At 45.9% G+C, this 21,048-nt stretch overlaps 1 protein-coding gene across 2 annotated transcripts in view; it reads right to left on the reverse strand.

The window, feature by feature from the left end:
- The window catches only part of ETV6 (ETS variant transcription factor 6), a gene marked incomplete at its 5' end in the record, with an annotated part of 247,746 nt that overhangs the window by 17,831 nt on the left and 208,867 nt on the right, over positions 1–21,048 (reverse strand). For both annotated transcript variants that reach the window (XM_079715626.1, XM_079715627.1), the window contains 2 exons: positions 2,002–2,547; positions 18,790–18,924. In XM_079715626.1, the coding sequence (XP_079571752.1) occupies positions 2,002–2,547; positions 18,790–18,924 (681 nt within the window). The remainder of the gene's footprint in view (positions 1–2,001; positions 2,548–18,789; positions 18,925–21,048) is intronic.

Here is a 21,048-nt window from a genome sequence, read left to right on the forward strand (position 1 = left end):
CGGTGATTAGGAATGCAGGGGTAGCAAGGGCAGCCCAAGAGGCAGTAGCCAACGGCGCGGCAAGGGCTGTGCTGCAGCCTCATCCGCCAGCCCCTATGTGACCTCTGCTGCTCTGCCGTGCAGTTTCCTCTGTGGTTTCCCCTGTAAACGACCCTTCCATATAAAATGAACAGAGCAATGACAATGATAGGCTACCTCGAAGAGCTATCCTGAGGATTATAAACAAGTAGAAAGTATCCACAAAATGTCCAGAACTGTGGCACAGACCATGCGAGAAACAAGACAAGCAGGGCATACACAGACAAGAAGGAAAGCCTAGCAAGTCCAAGACAGGTCATTTACATCATTCCCAGGAATATACTGACCCCTCCCTCTTTCTCCAGTTATCAGGGGAAAGTCACATGCTTTGCCAAATAAGCTCGTTGCTACCTTATCCCCGTCCTTTCTTTTCATAGTTTCTCTTTTTTCCATTATTAAAAAAACCTTTATGTAAAAGCAGACGGAACAATAATGTAAACCCCGGTGCACCCAACGCCCAGCCACACAGCCATCAGCTTGTGACTAACCTTATTTTATGTACACCCCACCCGTTCCTCACTCCCAACCCTGTGGGATGCTTTTGGATCCCATTCCAAGCGTACATCATTTCATTTTTCATAGTGTTTTTGAACCACGTCATAGTTCTTGGCCATTTGATTTTCTTGATTCAGCATCCCTTATGTAAATTATTTATAACGATAAAATTGAGGTGACATTGGAGGTGCCCTTGGGACCAGAGAAGAATTTAGAGACAAATGACTTAACTAAAAAAGGGACGAGTCAAAGCGGAAGTAAAGCAGCCTTAGGGCCCGTGTCGTCATGGTGTCGTGAGCACTGCTCCGTCCCGAGCTTCAGCTGGACCTCCCGCCTGTGGCATGGGCCCAAGGAGGAAGAGGCACCTCTCACCTTTCCCTGAACAGTTCCAACCTCTCTCCTGTCTCCGTGTCTCCCTCCCGTTACTGGACCCATAATCACCCTCAGCATCGAGCTACCACCCTTCCTCAGTTCCTCCAGTCAAAACACCCCTTTTCTCTCTGTGCTGCTTCCACGGCACTGAATTATCCTCGCATACAGTAAGTACTCAATAAATGCTCGTGCATTGACTGGGCGGGGCAGAGGGCTTATGTCCTTCTGCTTTGGAGCTTAGTGGTTTTCACGTCTGTCTCTCCTTGTAAAATCTAAATCCCTTGAGGGAATAATAAGTGTTCTATCAGCTCCGTGTCCCCTACTTCCCAGTGCATTTATCTGTGCACAGCAGGTGCTCCAAAAATGTCTCGTGAATGGAGAGAAGCTCTAGGAAAAGAGTTAACTTTGCCAAGAGGTTAGAGGATTATAAGCTTCTGGAGAATGACTTCATGTAAATTATGGGCGGGCTAGCAAAAATACAATGTGGTGATTTTTTTCACTGGTTTCCACTGGTTTCTCATTTTAAGGGAGTAAATTTGGGCTTGTCAGCATAGAAGGGAAAGAATTCGGGAGTGGTTTCCTCTGTCCAAATGACACAGCAGCACCAGACTCCAACACCCTAATCCTGCTTTTCTCTCCTACCCCCTCCCAAGGTGAAGGCTACGTGGAGTTGCTGTGCAGAGGATGGAATTACAAGCCTGAATCTGAGACAAAGGTTCTTTATGCTGCGCCTGCTCGTTAATTAGCTGCTGGAAACTTCGGGACAGGGCCATTGACATGCTCATAAACCTTTGATTTCAAATGTTTTTTTGCTCAGCCACGATTCTGTTGTGACTCTCCTTGTAAGCTGGATGGAGGACATTTGTTTCTTAACACTTCGGAGGCTCATAACTCCTCCAGCCCCGTGGCTCATTAACTCGCCCATTAAGGATTTCGCCTCCTGCAGGCAGAAGCCTCCACGTGGCCTCCCAGAGCCTCGGAGGGCACCTAATTGGGACAGTGTGAGGCTCCAAGGAAGCCCGAGGCTGGAGTGTGGCAAGGGCAACGCTCACTTACCTGCTATCCTCCCGATGGGCATGGCGTGCTCCTCAGGCGGGGAGACGGAGACCATGATGTGGTTCATGTACGCCAGGTCTTCCCGATGGGAGAGGTTGATGGGTTTCCCTTCCCGGTGCAGCCCGTCCTCGGAGAGCCGGGACTGCTTGAAATCCACGGAGTGCCGGGGGTTCAGAATCAGAGGGTGCATGATGGGACTGGGCATCAGCTGGATCACCCGCGTGCTCTCCTGCCGGGGGCTGGAGGGCTTCTGGTGGGGCTCGGAGGACGGCGGGCAGTGATTATTCTCCATGGGAGACACTGACAGGGGGTAGGACTCCTGGTGGTTGTTCTCCTGGTGGAGCCTCGGTCCCTGGGCCCTCTCGGCCGGGGAGAGGCGGCGGATCATGTTGTCCAGGGGGGACCGGAGGGGCCGCTGCTCGGGGTCGGGAGAAGGCCGGTGGTTTGTCGTGATGGGTGACCTGGAACGGTGCAACAGTTCAATAGTGGGAGGGTTGTGGTGTACATTCTCCACCGACGGCCTCGGGGTCCTCTGGACACAGTTATCTGTGGAGCAGAGGGAAGGACAATCAGAGACCCTGATGGATGGTCAGGGGACGGACCTCACCACGGTCCTAAAGGCGGCAACCGTGGCACACATGAGCTTGCAGGAGCACCTTTCTTCCTGGGATGCGGGGTCTTTTTCACTGCTTTAAAAAAATTAAAGTGCACATACTCGAAATTCTTCTCCTGCCAATGGACAAGCAGAAAATGTCTACAAACATTCCATTAATCACCTACTAGTGGCTTATAAACACAAGGAAGCCACACGTTCATTCTTTATCATTTTGTTACTCGACTCTTTGACGTGGCTTTTGGGGTCTAAATGCTTTCACTGACTTTTCATAACCCAACTTTCATATTCTCTGCCTCCAGGAGTTGCTGGTATTAATGATAATGATGATGATAATAATAAAGCGATTACTATATATCCTACGTACTGGATTACATTGTTTAAAATTTATAACACACCTAAGCAGAAGATACTAACTACTATTACTCCTATTTAACAGGAGAGAAAATGGAGGCATAAAGAAGTTAAGCAACTCACCCAAGGTCACCCAGCCAGTTAGACTCCAGTAAGATTCTAGAACCTTATGTACCCATTAGAATATCTACTTCTCTGCTATGTAGAAACTAGGGGGGAAAGTCACATCAAAACCTGCTCTAGGGCTTCCCTGGTGGTGCAGTGGTTGAGTGCCCGCCTGCCGATGCAGGGACACGGGTTCGTGCCCCAGTCCGGGAAGATCCCACATGCCGCGGAGCGGCTGGGCCCATGAGCCGTGGCCACTGAGCCTGCGCGTCCGGAGCCTGTGCTCTGCAACGGGAGAGGCCACAACAGTGAGAGGCCCGCGTACCGCAAAAAAAAAAAAAAAAAACCTGCTCTAAGCATGCACAGTGGGCCTAATTTACATAACAACAATCTTGTACTTGAGAGAACATTGAGGATCATTTTGTTTCTGAGTGCACAGTCAGACAGGTAGAGTTAAGTAAGAAGAAGGAGGGATGGACCCCTGACAATACCTCCACCCCATCCCACCTGAACTTTCAAGCTGGAGACATCTGAGGAAGGACGACATCAGAAGTGTACACAGCTCAGGGACTTCCCTGGTGGCACAGTGGTTAAGAACCCGCCTGCCAATGCAGGGGACACGGGTTCGATCCCTGATCCTGGAAGATCCCACATGCCGCGGAGCAACTAAGCCCGCGAGCCACAACTACTGAGCCTGTGTGCCACAACTACTGAAGCCTGCACACCTAGAGCCCATGCTCCGCAACAAGAGAAGCCACCGCAATGAGAAGCACGTGCACCGCAATGAAGAGTAGCCCCTGCTCTCTGCAACTAGAGAAAGCTTGTGTGAGCCAAAAATAAATAAAATAAATAAATTTATATATATAAAAAAAGTGTACACAGCTCAGCAGCAGAAGTAGCTCCATGGGCTGGGTTGAGGGAGGGACCAGCACGTATGTGGCCTTAGGCCCTTCCTGCTAAGGGTTGGAAGAACAAAAATCTGCCTACAAAAATGGAGTTTTCTCCAGGGCCTCATACACATCTTAATGAGGTTTCTCTAGCCACATCTGTTCCCAGAGCTGTCTCACCAAAAGGATGTGCATACTTGCAGGTCCCTGTTCTGGTCAAAGACTTGTCCATGGTTCTAAGTAAAGCAAGTCAAAGATATCTCCTTTATCCATTACGACAACATCTATATGAAGAACATATAAAGGGGATCTGGGAATCTGATAGGGTTAGTACACAGAGACAAAGGTGGTGGTTTCTTAAAGTTTTATATAGGGTTAACAGGAAAATGGGGACTCCACTAGATCTCACAAATCATATGAGACAGTGAACAAAAGAAATACTGTTCATGATAATTAAAAGATCATCTGCCTGAAGGCAAAGGGCTTATTTTGTAACCACTATATAACATGCTGCCATGAATTTAAAAGTGCTTAAACATTGGAATAGCTATCAATAGGAGACTGGTTTAATAAATGACGGTATATCTCTAAATGATGGAGGACTACGCAGCTATAAAATGGAATGAGGAATAACTAAATATTTTGCTAAGGACTGATCTCTAGGCTCTATGGCTAGATGAGCAAAAGCAAGGTGAAGTATTTATGGTATGCTACCATTTTTCTCAAAGGAGAAGGGAATTCCAGTTTCAGTAATGGCAGAGTGGCTTGTATCAGACTAACTTTCCTACATATAGCAATGATAGAATCTGGATAAAATATACTTATAAAAGTTATTGAGGGTACTGGAAACTGAAGGGGATTTTACTATTGCAAGAAAGGAACTGCCCAGAGTAAGATGCAAATTTATACAGCTGTCACTCTGAGGGTCCTTCCCAGTCCATGTAGTGTGAGGCAGCTAGAAAAAGAACAGAAAGTTGCTTGAGATGCCAGGGAGTGGAGTATGAAGCTGCCAGAAGGGCAAAAAAAATTGAGAAAACAAATTCCATAAAGGAGGGACCCTCAGAGGGAGGAGCCACTAACTGGCAATAAAATCCCCTCAAATCCTTAACACATGCTCCTGAACTGCAATGTGCAGGGGGAACTCCAAGGAGCTCAGTGAAAGGTAACAGCTGTACAGTTCAAAGACACGAAATCTCAGCTGCTGGCCATGGTATTGGAGACAGAGTTCAGAGTTGGGGCTCTATCAAGGAAGGCTCTGAAAACACCTCAGGCTGCTTATTACCCCAGAATGGCCACACCTCAGGAGTAAGGACTATGCTCTAGGACAAAGGGATTTGCCTGAGGGCTAAAGGCAAAACTGAAATAAACCTTCCCTGACCAAATACAAGACCAAGCCTCCACAAATTCAGAGTGACTGACTAGTTATTTAACTGCTTGCTAGCAGAAAAATCAACACTCTTCAGAGGAATATAACATAATCCAGAGTCTCTACAATATGTTATATGTAATATTCAGTGTCCAATAAAGACATTCTAGACATGTGAAGGAACAGAAAAATGTGACCCATATTCAAGAGGGATGGCAGTCAATAGAAGTAGACTCTTGAGATAATCTAGATGTTAGAATGAGCAAAAAAGAACTTAAAAGTAGCTATTATAAATAAGTTCAAGCACTTAAAGAAAATGATGGTCATAATGAGTGATAACAGATGGAGACTATCAGAAAAGAAATGGAAACGATCAAAAAGGGTTTTGAACTGAAAAATACAGTACTTGAAATATTGGACTGGAGAGACTTAATAGCAGATGGGAGATAATAGAAGAAAGGGTTAGTAAATTTGAAAACAGATAATAAAAATTAAAAACAAAGAAACAGATCTTCAGTGACCTGTGGAACAATATTAAATTGTCTAAAAGAAATGTAATTGGAGTTTGAGAAGGTGAAAACTTTTTTTTTTTATACAGGTAGGTTGGTATCCCCCCCACACTCTCAACACACATTTTTAAAAACTGAATTATTTAAAAGCAAATTAGAGATTGTGATACCCTATCCTAAGTACTTGTGTGGTCATCTAAGAAAATAAGATGATTTTCCTGCACAGTCACTATAACATTGTAAAAGAGGAGAAAACAGAAAGAATGGGGCCAAAACAAAACAAAATTGAAGAAATAATGGCCAAATTGTCCTCAAATTTGTTAACAACAACAGCAACAACAATATACAAACTTAAAGATCCAAGAAGCTCGGCAAATTCCAAGCAGGATAAATACAATGAAAGCTACATTCAGGCACAGAGTCGAACTGCTGAAAACCAAGAATAAACAAAATTTTGAAAGCAGCCAAAGGGGAAAGAAAAGTTACACCACATACAGGGGAAAAGTTATACTAATTATGGCTAACTTCTTTTTCAAACACCTAGAGAGTGTGCAAGCATGTACACAAAAAAGATATGAATGGAGATCTGTAGAGACTGAAAGGGACTTGAGAGACACATCAACCATTTGTGAAGTAGAGACAGACCCTTGCTTGGATTATGATTCGAACAAACTGCAAACACATTTACGAGGGCTTCCCTGGTGGCACAGTGGTTAAGAATCCACCTGCCAATGCAGGGGACACGGGTTCGAGCCCTCGTCCAGGAAGATCCCACATGCCACGCAGCAACTAAGCCCGTGCGCCACAACTACTGAGCCTGAGCTCTAGAGCCCGCGAGCCACAACTACTGAAGCCCGCACGCCTAGAGCCTGTGCTCCACAACAAGAGAAGCCACCGCAATGAGAAGCCCGTGCACCGCAGCAAAGAGTAGTCCCTGCTCACCCCAACTAGAGAAAGTCCACGTGCTGCAACAAAGACCCAACCAGCCATAAATAAATAAATAAATAAATTTAAAAAAACATTTATGAGATAGCTGGAAAAATGTAAACAGTAATAAAATATCTGATAATATTGAGGAACTATTAGTTTTCAGGTGATGTGATGGCTATGTGATTATGATTTTATAACGGAATTAAAGTGCTTAATCAACCTTGCAGAGATACGGGTTGGGATGACAAGTCAACTTCCTCAGTTTAACCTCAATGTAAATAATGCTTACAGGATACTGATTAGGCCCATGGGGTTAACTTTAATGGCCGGAATTATTAGTATGATAGAAATGATCTACAATCTTTCGGGGATGAAGCAAGTTTTCTTTTCATAGCTAATACAGATCTCAATTCTGCCATCCACAAAAATGAATTTATCTTTTGTCCACGGTTCACTTTTTATGTCACAGAACATGATCATTATAAGCGATATTTAAGACAGTGGCATTCTGAAGTTTCACGTATTTTCTTCTAAATGCCATTTACAGAATCCCTTTCCTTAAAAGCTTATTAAGGATTAAAAATACTTCAGGATGATGAAGACCATGTACTGAGAAATCCTATTTCCTGAATCCATTTCCCTTCTTACAAACTTTAAAACAGACACAGGCGTTGGCCAGTAGCCTGGTTACCTGCAGGTTTTCTTTGATGTCCTGGGCGTCAAGGCTCAGTGGATGGGTGTGCACTCAGGGCAAGCCTTAGGAAGTCTGGGAGAACTATGAGAGGAAGAACTTTTGTGCCAAGGGTAAAAGAGGAACTGATGTAATGTCCTGGAGAGATTTCACTCTCTGTTCCTGCCCAGATTTGGGGAACAATGAAGGAGGGAGACAGTGCTCTGGATGATCCAACTCAGATTTTACTTTTGACTCCGGATCTGGGCAGGAACAGGACTTAGATGGGCTTGATTTATTTATTTCTCTGCAGACACCACTGAAGGAGGAAGTACTTGATGAAGTTGATAACGTTAATGGTGGAGAACTGGAACTGAGGGTATTTAATTCCAGGCTCCTGGTGGTCTGGGCACACCACTGTCAAGGCTGAAAGGTCTGCAACGCGCCCTTCCAAGCTTTGTTTCAGTTTGCGAAGCATGTGCTCACGTATGGAGTGGGCTCTGACGTTGCTACCCTGCTGCCTGCTGCCTCTGTTATTATAAGTTGGCAGCAGGGTATGGAAACTTATGAGACCAGAGCCGACAGGCAGAGAAGCTCCGGACACAGGAAATGCACTAAGCGGACAGTGGGTGCATTAAATCCCCCAGATGTAGGAGTCTTCTGTCTAAAACAAGAAGATGTTTTTTTGGTCTGGCCTTGATGTCTGGGTTTGTTCTTGGTGAACTGCCCAGCTGGAAAACTGGGAAATTATCCACATTGCCCTTGGTCTGAAGGTCTTGCTATGGGAGGGAAACGCACAAGGAAGAGAGAGGAAAAGCCAGTGTGGGCTTAGAAGGAGTGGGGGTGGGGAAGGTACCCAGGGGTGGTAGGGACCCCGTTCTGGTTGAAAGTACTTTCTGATCCCAAACCTTTCTTTTGTAGATCTCCTTTAGACACAAATAATCCCTTCTTCTCACTACCAAACAGCCCCCAATAAATTAGGACTTTAAATGTGAGGATCACAAAAAAAGGTCTGATTTCTTTTCTCATCCTCTTTCCTTTTACTTATTATGAAAGCTTCTCTATTTCGAATTCATTAGAATTCAACCCAATTTAATCACGTTATATAATGAATAACTAGTAGGAAAAAAACTAAAAAACACAGCAAAACTCTGCCTTTGGTTAAAGTCTTGGTTTCTGACTAGGAAATTTCCAGGGGAGAGCAAAGGCTAAGATCAAGTTTACATCTCACACACCAGGATCACACTTCCCCATCGTGCTTCCGCTAAGGCCACGGATGCTAATAAGAGATGGAGATGCAATTCAACAGGCCCAGCAGATAACTCTCACTCATCATCCTCAGCACACTGTGATCCACATTTTTCCCCATGAAAACCCCATTTCCCAGCACAATTTTGTAAAAGATTAGTAGGAGCCATGAATGATATAAAGACCTATACAAAAATTAAAGGCTCTAGACCTTGAGACAGAATTCAAAATAGATTTCATATCCATACTCCCGTTCTGTCACTCCCTGTTATGAGTTGACTTGTGTGCCCCCCACCCCCAAATTCATATGTTGAAGTCCCAATCCCCAGGACCTCAGAATATGATCTCATTTGGGAAAAGGGTCATTGCCGATGTAATTAGGTAAGGTCATATTGGAGTAGCATGGGCCTCTATTCCAATATGACTGGTGCCCTTGTGAACAGGGGAATTTGGACACACAGACATGCACACGCTGCACAACCGGAGAGGACTGTTTTGTCACACGGTCATTACAATATGAATTGAAGCAAAGAACTTTCAGCGATGCCAACCATATGTGAAGTAGTGTCTCAGACGCAGAATATGCTGAGTAAGGAAATGCGGTCCCTGCTCTCAAGGGTACCATGGTCTAATGGAGAAGGCAGACATATCAAAAAACGACAAAAGGCTATAGATGCTGAATTAAGAGTCAAGGCACGCAGGGGCAGGCCACGCCAGATCTACAAGCCGAGGCTCTCCAAAGATTGCCAGCAAACCACCAGAAGCTGGGAGAGAAACCTAGCAGAGATTTTCCCTCATGGCCTCAGAAGGAACCCATCCTGCCCAGACCTTGATCTTGGACTTCCAGCCTCCAGAACTGTGGGACAATACATTTCTGTTGTTTACGCCACCCAGTGTGTGGCAGCCCTAGAAAACTATCCCTACTACCGCCTTTCCAAGAGGTTCAGCCAAGACGTTCAGCCAAGACTTTCCGCTGACCCTTTGCCTGCCCGTTTCAATGTTTCCATCTCACTCAACTCCCTTGTCACATTCAGTAGTCACTGAATTCCCTTGCAGGGCCTGAAGAAAACTGCCCTAGCTTGGAGTGTAGGATTCACAGATGTCTGAGGTCATACACAATAAATCCGAAGGAAGCATCTAGAATTTTATAAGCATTTGGGTGAAAGGGGCTGAAAGAAACAGAACAGGTGACTTTCAGGACTCGGAGGCTTAATCTTCATCACTGGGGGTGGGACAGCCTCCAAGAGGCCACCTCTGCCGGTGGTTTAGTGCAGACGGTGAGGGCAAGTCTACAGCAGCCGTAGACACGAGGCTTCGTGCTCCCGGCCGGACGCTGGCTCTGCTCTTCCCAGGTGGTGGAAAGGAGTCTCCCTCAGTCTCAGGAAAGGCCCACAAGAGAAGCGAATGAAGAAATCAAGGGATGAGGTTACAGATGAGCCAGTTTGCCCTTTGGAGGTAAACGCTGTGCATCATTTATAGGCAGGGGGCCAGGGCGGCACAACGGGAAGGCAGAGGAAGGCAGGGGAGGGGAAGAGTGGAGGGCGTCCTTCTCTGGAGTTGAACACCGCCCCCGCCAACCCCCAGCCCTCTTATCTCAGAGGAATCAGGTGGCATTTCCTGAGGGCTAAGAGGAAATTTCTTGAAGACTTCCTGGTTACCTTGGGAGCCTTGGGAGAATTATTCATGTCTATTACGGACCTCTTGCCCCTAAGACTTTTAGCTCAATGGAGCAAGCTAGCCCCTGGCCTAAGGGCAGCCTCCACACCCCTGGAGGAAGCCAGAGGAGGCAAGGAAGGTGCATGGGTCCCCCCAGAAGGAGGCTGATGACCCCGATGAAAAGTGGCTCCATGCACCACCCCAGGCCTCCATGTGCTCCCATCACAACCAAACGCTCTGAACCAGGTCAGAGGGTGAAAGGTCATGCTGCCCTAGACCACGACATATAGGAGGCAAAGCAGGAAGAAGAGGCCCTGGAGAGGAGAGGAGGGGAAAGAAGAGGGGAATGAGGCTGAGTGCGGGGGAAAGTGCCAGCTGGTGCTCGGGGGCTCTGACACTGCGGACAACAGGAGGTTCTGGTGGGACCTCGTTACCTCCTGCCAGATTCAAGAGTCACGGGGATGAAAGGGGCACAAGAAGGTTAATCTTAGAGTTCTTAAGGGTGAGAGGAGTCGGCCAGATTAATAGAAAGGTTCCAAAGGGTTGTGGAGGACCCATCATGTGCCAGGTACTGCAGGTAACACAAAGTGTAGGCACTGCTTATTTTTCAAACAGGCTGTATCCTGAATTAAGGTTTGCCCTTTAAATGTATTTTCCCATAGAAATCATGCAACAGATGGTGCCCGGTTAACCCATGAAGAAGCCCTAGGATAATGGCACGGGTGGACAACAGGCTTTTCCTACATCCGGATGCAGAAACCTGGTGTTTGCACAAAGCACATGCCATTGCAGTAACGGGACTGCTTAAGAAAATTGGAATTGGAATAGCACAGGGAACTATATTCAATATTTTGTAATAACCTATATGGGAAGAGAATCTGAAAAAGAATATATATATGTGTGTATTGATATATAACTGAATCACTTTGCTGTACACCTGAAGCTAACACAATATTGTATATCAACTATACTTCAATAAAAAATAATTAAAAACCAGAAAATTGGAGGTAAGAAAAACCATTGCACAACAATGTGAATATACCTAACACTACTGAATTGTACACCTACAAATGGTTAAGATGATAAATGTTATGTGTATTTTATCACAATTCAGCTTTTTTTAAGTTTAAAGGAAAGAAGAAAAAACCTGAACCAAATAGTGCTAAGAAACAGCAAATAGTAATAATGAATAGCATTTATCGAGTGCTTGTTATGTGACAGATGCTGCTCTGAGGGCACTTCCCATATGAACTTGACCCTTTCTTACATCAATCGTCTTCAAAAGGTACTGCTATTCTACTTTTACAGATGAAAACAGAGATACAAGGAAGCTAAGCTGGGATCTGAACCCAGGTGGTCTGGATCCACACACGCACCATCACCCTCTCTGGCTCTACCATGTGCTACACGGTTAACGAGTATAACAAAGATGTCAAACCCGGGCCAATGGCCTCCTTGACACTTCAGTCATGAACACGATTCCAGAAAGACTAGAAAACCAGGGTGGTTTTTACAACAACGGGTAATAGGATGTGGCCTGAGCAGCTGGAAGCCTCTTCTACCCTGGTGCCTGCTCAGCAGCTGTCCTGGGGGGCCGGCTCTCAAGGAGCCACCACACGAGGGGCTGGTCCAGGGGTACGAGAGCCAGGGCTTCTGTTCTCAGAGGCCACTGCCTGACTCAGAACCCACATTTCTCCCAGGCCGGGAGATTTTTGTCCCGCTAATAAGTCCATTCATCCTGGGGCGGTCAATGATCCAGCCAGGTTAATTCAGTCCAATTTAGTATGAGTTTTTAATATCATTTACTGAAGACATACACTGGGGTCTCAAAAGTTATCTCTGACATTTTTTGGTTTTCATTTGACAGTTTCAAGTACAGATGGTCCCTGACTTACAGTGGTTCGACTTAGCGATTTTTCGACTTTACAGTGGTGGCAAAGTGATACGCATTAGGTAGATACGCATTAGGTACTTCAAATTTTGAATTTTGATCTTTTTCTGGGGCCAGTGATATGCAGGACAATACTCCTTGTGATGCTGGGCAGTGGCAGTGAGTACAGCTCCCGGTCAGCCACGCGATCACGAGGGTGAGCAACTGATACCATCCTGTACCCAGACAACCATTCTGTCTTTCACCTGCTGCACAGTGTTCAATAAGTTACATGACATATTCAACACTTCATTATAAAATCGGCTTTGCCTTGGATGATTTTGCCCAACTGCAGGCTAATGTAAGTGTTCTGAGCATGTTTAGGGTAGGTAGGCTAAGCCGTGCTATTTGGTAGGTTAGGGGTATTAAATGCATTTTCAACTTTTAAGGATATTTTCAACTTAAGACAGGTTTATCTGGCTGTATCCCCATCCTAAGTCTGGGAAGATCTGTACTATGAAGCAGAAACATCATAAGCAGGAGTGCGGGGACCTGCCAGTATATTGGACCTGTCTCGGCATCCTAATCTCCATGGTTCTTCTACTCATCGTTTAATCATCTGCCCTATTTTCAGGGTTGCAAACACACAAAATTAATAAAAATGTTATTTTGGTCAGCTCATTCATGCTGCAGTGGAATGAACACCGAACCAAGTGGACCTGGGGTTAGGTCTTATCTTTGCCACTACATAGTTATGTGATTTGGAGGCAGGGTACTTTACTGCTCTTAGCCTCAATTTCCTCATCTATAAAGTGGAAATAATATTACCTTCTTTATGGGGTGGTTGTGAAGATTCAATGATTTAAACATGTAAAAGCTTAGAACAGGGCCTGGAACACAATGAGGACACCATAAATGTTAGCTCTTATTTTGTTATTATGAGGTAGATTCATGTACCTCATCTCGTTGAATTATCTCACTAAAATTGTATAAGATTGGGCTTCCCTGGTGGCACAGTGGTTGAGAGTCCGCCTGCCGATGCAGGGGACGCGGGTTCGTGCCCCAGTCCGGGAGGATCCCACATGCCGCGGAGCGGCTGGGCCCGTGAGCCATGGCCGCTGAGCCTGTGCGTCCGGAGCCTGTGCTCCGCGACGGGAGAGGCCACAACAGTGAGAGGTCCGCGTACCGCAAAAAAAAAAAAAAAAAACTGTATACGATTTCCTTCCTCCAAAGTAGTCTCTGGCACTTGGATTTGGTGGGCAGGGGGAGGAAGCAGGGGAAATACTTCCCCCAGTAAAGCAACCATATAAATAGGATGTCTGTGGGCCATCCCAGAATACAGGCCACCCTCCCCACCCCCCATGAAGAAATGACTTCCCTCTACTGCCTGGGCCACGACCATGGGCCAGCTGTAAGGAGAGCTGAGAACGACAGCATTTCCACACCTGAAATTTCTCGTCCTCACTTCCAATCTCCATATCCACCTGGTGACAGAGAGCTGCCCCAGAGCAGAACTGTCACCTTAGAACTGTGTCTACTGCTGCAGAAACAATCACAGCACAGCATGTGCGAATAGTTTCAAATTCAAGTGATTAAAAATCACCTCCCAATTCCCTGGCGGTCCAGTGGTTAGGACTCGGCGCTTTCACTGCTGGGGCCCGGGTTCGATCCCTGGTCAGGGAACTAAGATCCCGCAAGTCAGGTGGCATGGCCAAAAAAAAAAAAAAAAAAAAAAAAATCACCCCCCAGTCTCTTAGATGGGGGCATAAGAGAGGGTGGACTGGGGCTTCCCTGGTGGCGCAGTGGTTGAGAGTCCGCCTGCCAAAGCAGGGGACACGGGTTCGAGCCCTGGTCTGGGAGGATCCCACATGCTGCGGAGCGACTGTGCCCGTGAGCCACAATTACTGAGCCTGCGCATCTGGAGCCTGTGCTCCGCAACAAGAGAGGCCGCGATAGTGAGAGGCCCGCGCACCACGATGAGGAGTGGCCCACGCTTGCCACAGCTGGAGAAAGCCCTCACACAGAAACGAAGACCCAACACAGCCATAAATTAATTAATTAATTAATTAATTGGGGAAAAAAAAAAGAGAGGGTGGACTGAAGGGTCGAAATTATAGGCGGGTCCCCCAAAGAGATCATGGGATGAGGACATTTGAGAAACACAGATCCTGTTCCTCCTCCCTGGAGACTTGTGCATGTCCAGTCCAACAGGGGTGACTCTGCAACGCTGACCCCATTTGGAGGCCAGCCTAGACTAGAAGCATATTTTAATTGCTCAATGAACTTTTAGGGAATCACTCATTCAAGTTGTTCTAACACCAAAGGACCAGTGGCAATCGAATATATACTTTGGCACCAAGCTTTTCTTCTTAAATATTCCATGGGAGCCAAAAGTCACTCACTTCGGAACCCAAAGTATCAAAAGAAGTTGATATCACAACTGCGTGTGACAAAATAAATTTATTTTATAACCATCTACTGGTCTGAAATTTCTAAAGATGTTTTGCCTCCTGGTTTCGGTGAAAGAAGTAGTCTCCTTCCTACATAGCTATCTACGTTATACCTAACTAATTCATAACATGCAGATAAAATGGGTAATCAATAACCAAAGAAAAGGACTCTATTTAAAATGAGATTTTCACTGTGAAACAAGTGAATGATGCTACTCTTGGTTTGACTACTAAGAGGGGTAATGTATAAGGTGAGATAAACGAGAATAGATGTTCAACTTTTCTGAGCATCACCAGACAGGACACTGCTGTACTTTTGTGGATTTTAGTTGCCTGAAAGTAGAGAATGTGTCTTATTCATCTTCATAACACCCAGGGAGACTCAGTCCTTAGGATTTAAGAGCTCTAAGATCTGATACCATTTGGTGGTATTTCCTGTCTTATAACTGGGGTGACTAAGGGCCAGAGAAATGAGACACTGAGTCCTTATGACTGTTCTGGCAGAAGAGAGGATTAGAACCTGGTTTCCTGATGTCCAGATCCCACTCTTTTAAGACATTTAATCTAAGCTGACCATATGCCCCAGTTTGTCAGGGATGGTCCTGGTTGATGCCTATTGTCCTAGCTCACTTACTAGAGTCCCATTTCACTAGCATAAGTGTCTGGGTATGGAGGAAAAGTTATAAGGTTATCGTAATTATATAATATTGCCTTCCCCTCCCAAAACTAAGTAAGGGAAGAGTAGAAATGCTGGTTCTCCTAGACCTAGGTGGTAATCTGAGTACTGCTTCACCCAAGGCATGACACACTTTTAGAGATAATGAATGCTTACAAAATAAAGGGTTTGAATTAGTGTGATCACCCTCCTCTCCCATCAGAGCCTGGAAGGGAGCCTCTGAGCTAACAATGACCTCCAAGCTTCTGGCACTGCCACGTGGCTGCCAGTACGGAAGGTGAGGTTTCAATGTAATGTACTCATAGGGGATATTTGCAGGCAACTGTTGCTGGATTACACAAGATATGTTTGTCCGGTGATATAAATTCCCATTGTGAAATTATGAATGTCTGAATTGGTCAAGTCGGTGGCAGTGATGAGGTGAAGTCACGGGGCGTTGAATGAAGCTTTGTGTTTGTACGTCACTCTGCACGCCTCCCTGTGCCAGCCTGCTGAGGGGCTGAGTGGGCCCTCTCTGGAATGGCCCATTCTCCTTCCATTCTGAGCTCTGGGCCAAGTCAAGAGCAACATACTCTTACATTGTACTGTATCCCCAATTAGGTAGTGTAAATCACTGGGGATGTAATACTGGATGTTTATAATTTCACTTAACAAACCTTTCCCCTCCCCCCCCAGGACCAGATCTCTCTGTATATTAACAAATGCCCATATTAATGTGTTACCATTCACGATATAACCGTATTGATCCTAGAGATAATTCATGTTAAGCTGTAAATATATTCTTTTTGATGGAGGAGAAGGGAAAGGTGGTTGGAGGTGGGGACCTCATACTGATCCATCCACCTCTCTAGTTGGTCCCTTTGTCACCAAAGGCGCCCATATATCTGGAGGTCTGGGGGCCAGCAGACTCTTCACATCACCTCTGTGCCCAGCACAGCTCTTCTCACATGATCCCACCTGACAAAGACCCATGCTCCCTTCTGTGTGTCCACCTGCTCACGTGAGAACAGGCAGAGGATCAAGGACACATACCAGGACGGTGTTTCCTGGCTGACAGCTTGAAGGAACCGTCTCTGAGAACGCGCTACTTTTAAGAGCAGGTCTGAAGCAGAGCTACCTGATCTACAGGGTGACGCAGCCCTTGACCTTGGCCTCATTAGCTCCATCCTTTTACCTACTGAGCTCACCACAGCCAACAACATAGCACTTGAGAGCGCAGCTCGTTAGGGTGTTGGTGGTGGCGCATGTGTATCTGCTCGGTGGGAGGGGGCTCTGAGGGTGGCCAGCGTTTTCTGCTGAGTCGCTCCTGCCCATGAGGACGACAACAAACACACCTACTTGGGAGTCAGATCAGGCCAAGGGGAGAGAAGGAAGGAGCTGTCATAAGATGAGACCAGCAGCCTCCCATCACAGCTGAGGATAAACGGGGAAATAGAAGTTCCAAATGGGATTTTTTTTTTTTTTTTAATAATGAGTAAAAGAGAGAGAGTGAAAAACAAAACAAAACAAAACAGCCCATCACACGCCTTTTGTGTGTGAAGAGGCAGGGTAGGCAATCTAATTCCTGCCCTCATCCTAAAGCTTCAGTAAACCCACCTCCTCCTCTCTGGAGTAGCTGTTGGCTATTACGCAAACAGGAAACGCACAGGGCAGGAAGGGTAAAAGAACGGAGAAACCCAACTGCGGTGGGGGGCAGCTGCTAAATTCAGCAGAGGTAAAGCTAGAGGAAGACGGGATGAGACGCACAGGTGGGGAGACTGCAAGAAGCACTTGCTTCCTCTCCATCACGGAGGCAAGGGGACCTGCTGTGAGCTGGGCACAGGGGGGAGATGCCGGTCGGGTGCCTGAAGCCAGGCTCTGCTCTGTGACGTGTTAATGAGGGAAACACGTAACGTCTCATTCTTAAATCTGCCAACAACAAAACAAAAATAGTCCTGCTATGGGGCATGTTCGATCAGTTGAAGGAAATGCCCCTGAAAAAACCCCAGGGCTGTAGGCCCCTCATAATCTGGTCTGAAGGACAAGTTTAAAAGAATTACGTTGTGGGGCTTCCCTGGTGGCGCAGTGGTTGGGAGTCTGCCTGCCCTTGCAGGGGACAGAGGTTCGTGACCCGGTCCGGGAGGATCCCACATGCCGTGGAGCGGCTGGGCCCGTGAGCCATGGCCGCTGAGCCTGTGCGTCCGGAGCCTGTGCTCCGCAACGGGAGAGGCCACAGCGGTGAGAGGCCCGCGTACCGCAAAAAAACAAGAAAAAAAAAAAAGAATTACGTTGTGTCCCCAATCTGGGCAGAAGGATGTGGACGAAATGCTCCCCAGAGGCACGGTGCATCGCTGTTCAAGAGAACAGGAGCAAAGTAAGCTTCTTATACCCTATTTCTGTACCCAAGCACCTGCTGTGGAACTCTGCCCGGGGCCACAATTCGATTCTGGTCTTTTGTTGTGTTTTCTACCAACGCTTTGATTAGGACCAGTGTATCTCACCAGAGCAGAGCAGTGCGTGGCACACCTGAACTAAGCACTCACAGTGAGCACACTGCAAGACACTGCCTCCGGTGCACGAGTACTAGACCTCCTTGGGCCCCCGCAGAGTTCACAGCGTTTGGGTCTCTTTTCTTCCTCCAGCTTAGGTTACCCTCTGCTCAAAAATCTTCACTCCCCACTGTTTCCTTCCATAGCCCGGAAATCAAAGTCCTCCACGTCCTGATTCTAATCTTACCTCCTTGGACTAGCTCTGCAACAGCAAAATGGTGATCATTGTTTGTTTGGTTTTTTGTTTGTTTTTGAATTTTTGGTTGCGCCCCATGGCATGTGGGACCTTAGTTCCCCGACCAGGGCTCGAACCCGTGCCCCCTGCATTGGAAGGTGGAGTCTTAACCACTGGACCGCCGGGGAAGTCCCTGTTGATCACTGTTGAAGTAGGGGGAGGGGATGGATCACAGGGCTTTAGTTAGTTTATTCTATTTGGGGTCTGTCTGAAATTTTTCATCATCAAAGGTAGGGGGAAAAGAAACGTAAGCTCTATAACCCAAGTCATGGGTTGCTCTCTATTCCAAGGACTCCCTCCATCCTGGGTCCTCCTGGGACGTTCTCCACTTCATTCCTGCTTATCAGACCTTCACAGAATCCTACAGAGTCACCTCCTTCATGAAGCTGAGCCTGCTGCCTGTACTGGCTGTAATCTCCCCTTCCACTGTCTCTTTATAGCACCTGTTATAATTATTCTTTGATACTTACATGTGTATCTATCCCATTTCCTCTCCTAGATTGTGAGTTGCAGAGAACCAGATCTTATTCATCTCAGCATTTCCCCCAGGGTCTCAAACAAAATCAGTACCCCACAAATGCTCGTTGAATGAAAAATGAATCACATGAATAAGAACGACTTATCAAAGGAACAGTGGAACCTCTGGGATTTGGCTATGTCTCAAGCAAAGAGAGAGAAGCCTCCTGGGTACCTTCTTCGTGGTTCTGATGCAGGATGACTTCCGGCTGCGTGTGTATCGAGTTTCCGGGGTGGAAGAACGGTGAGAAAAGAATCCGAGGTTTCCTCTGCTTCAGAATATGCTGAAGGAGTTCATAGAGCACATCACCTGGATAGAAAAAGGAAATAAAAATAGGGAAATGGCAGTGTTTTGTTCAACAACTATTTGCTGAGCTTTGACTTTGCGCCTGGCACTGTCCTAAAGACACAATGGTGAGGAAGACAGGTCTGCCACCTATCCACGTGGAGCTTATAGGGGACAGGATGTGGCACTGAAACTCAGGTCAGAGCCATGCAGGTTTTATTTTTTTTTGAACTTTTTTGATTATGAAAGTCATATACAAAAATTAGTATAAAAATGCAAGAAGAGGGGCTTCCCTGGTGGCGCAGTGGTTGAGAGTCCGCCTGCCGATGCAAGGGAAACGGGTTCGTGCCCCGGTCTGGGAAGATCCCACATGCCGCGGAGCGGCTGGGCCCGTGAGCCATGGCCGCTGGGCCTGTGCGTCCGGAGCCTTTGCTCCGCAACGGGAGAGGCCACAACAGTGAGAGGCCCACATACCACCAAAAAAAAAAAAAAAAAAAAGCAAGAAGATAGAAAGAAACAAAAATCACCTATAATCCTATCCCTAAGAGACACAAGCCTGTTAATACTATCTACAGTATTATCTGGTTATAGAATTAGAATCAGGCTTATCATAGTTTAGTATCTCTCTTTTCCCCTCCACATTATTTAACTGCTTTAGTAGCTGCATTATAACAGCCTGTCACAGGGATGTACCAGACTTTATTAGAAACTTAAATTGTCCCAATTTATTTGCTACTATTTTTATAAAAAACATCCTTTTCACATCTGTATTTGCATTTCAGATTATTCAAAGAAGAATTACAAAGTCATTAAGGATGAAAAGTTTTAATGTTTCAATGACAACTCATGGATTCTTCATAGAAATCTTCCCAATAGAGAAAAACGTGCCTTTCTGATCCACCCCAATCCCAGGCAGGAAAAGAATAAACGTGAAAAAGAAATTCACAAGTCCGGTCAGAGGTGCTAACTATTAAAGATACCCTATAAGGAACTGGCATGTTCTGGGATGCTTCCCTCTAAAAATACACACAGGCACTGCTCCAAGGTTCCACAATCTCTAGAAAATCATCTTTAGATGTCAGCACCTCGCAGAGGATGGTAGGGGCTGGCTGGGGGCCTTCTGTTCTCTTTGGTATTGGAAGTGTCCACTGAGTTGTTAATTAGCCAAAAAAGCTGTCATGGTCTTGTCCCTCCCCTTTGACTTAGATCCAAGTTAAAAAATGCAGGTGGGTGCCTCAAAACCCCTTAGGGGTGGGTGATTAATCATTAAAATACCACAGGCTTTTCTAACTGTCCCCCAGGCCCTTCCACATACAGATACGCAGTCAACAATTGTACCAAACAGTGGGCTTTTGTCTCTAATTTTAGACACTTTTAACAGATACTTTAATTAACAACTTAATTTAACTGCATATTTTGGGCTATTGCTAAATTATTTTTTTTTCCTCTTCAACTCAGCCTGAATCCGAGAAACACTCCAAATGAATTCCTTTGTTTCTGCAAACTTCTGCACCTTTTCTTTTGGTACCAAATATAAGTTCCACGATACCCCGTCCTAAGTGATTCCTGAGATGCCCTGGTGTCTTTCCTTTGATTTTGTTCCTTCCTCTACCTTTGCATTTTGGTCATTATTAATATAACTTACTGCCACTGTTTACTACTGTGATCAAATAGAGCAAAAGACTTCTAAGAACTGAAGACCCCATGTCACTTAAAACAGGCGAGGAACCGCAGAGGTGTTCTGAACCCAACTTAAAAACGTTCTGTGTAAGGTAGACCCGTGACACATGACTGCCTTTGGAGCTGGGAAGGCTTTGGAGCTCATCTAATTCAAATCCAGTAGTCATGGTGATGCTGTCTCTGATGAGACAAGGATACAGAGCCTGAAATACAGTCCTATTTTAATGATTCATATTTTAATCGCTTACAAAAATAAGTCCCTAATCAACATTTTGTGTCTTGGTTTAGTGTAAATGTCTTCCTGAACTTTTCCGAATTTACACGGCCTCACAACGCTGGGTTCTATCCTGTGGGTTTGAGCAATGCTTTATACCGGTAGTAGCTGAAGAGAAAAACGAAACCACTGAAAACAAATGCGTTCCTGATGATACTAACAAAAATGGTCAGTTATTAGTGTACCCACGTTGG

The sequence above is a fragment of the Hyperoodon ampullatus genome (assembly GCF_949752795.1).
Source record: "Hyperoodon ampullatus genome assembly, chromosome: 11".
Classification (NCBI taxonomy): domain Eukaryota; kingdom Metazoa; phylum Chordata; class Mammalia; order Artiodactyla; family Ziphiidae; genus Hyperoodon; species Hyperoodon ampullatus.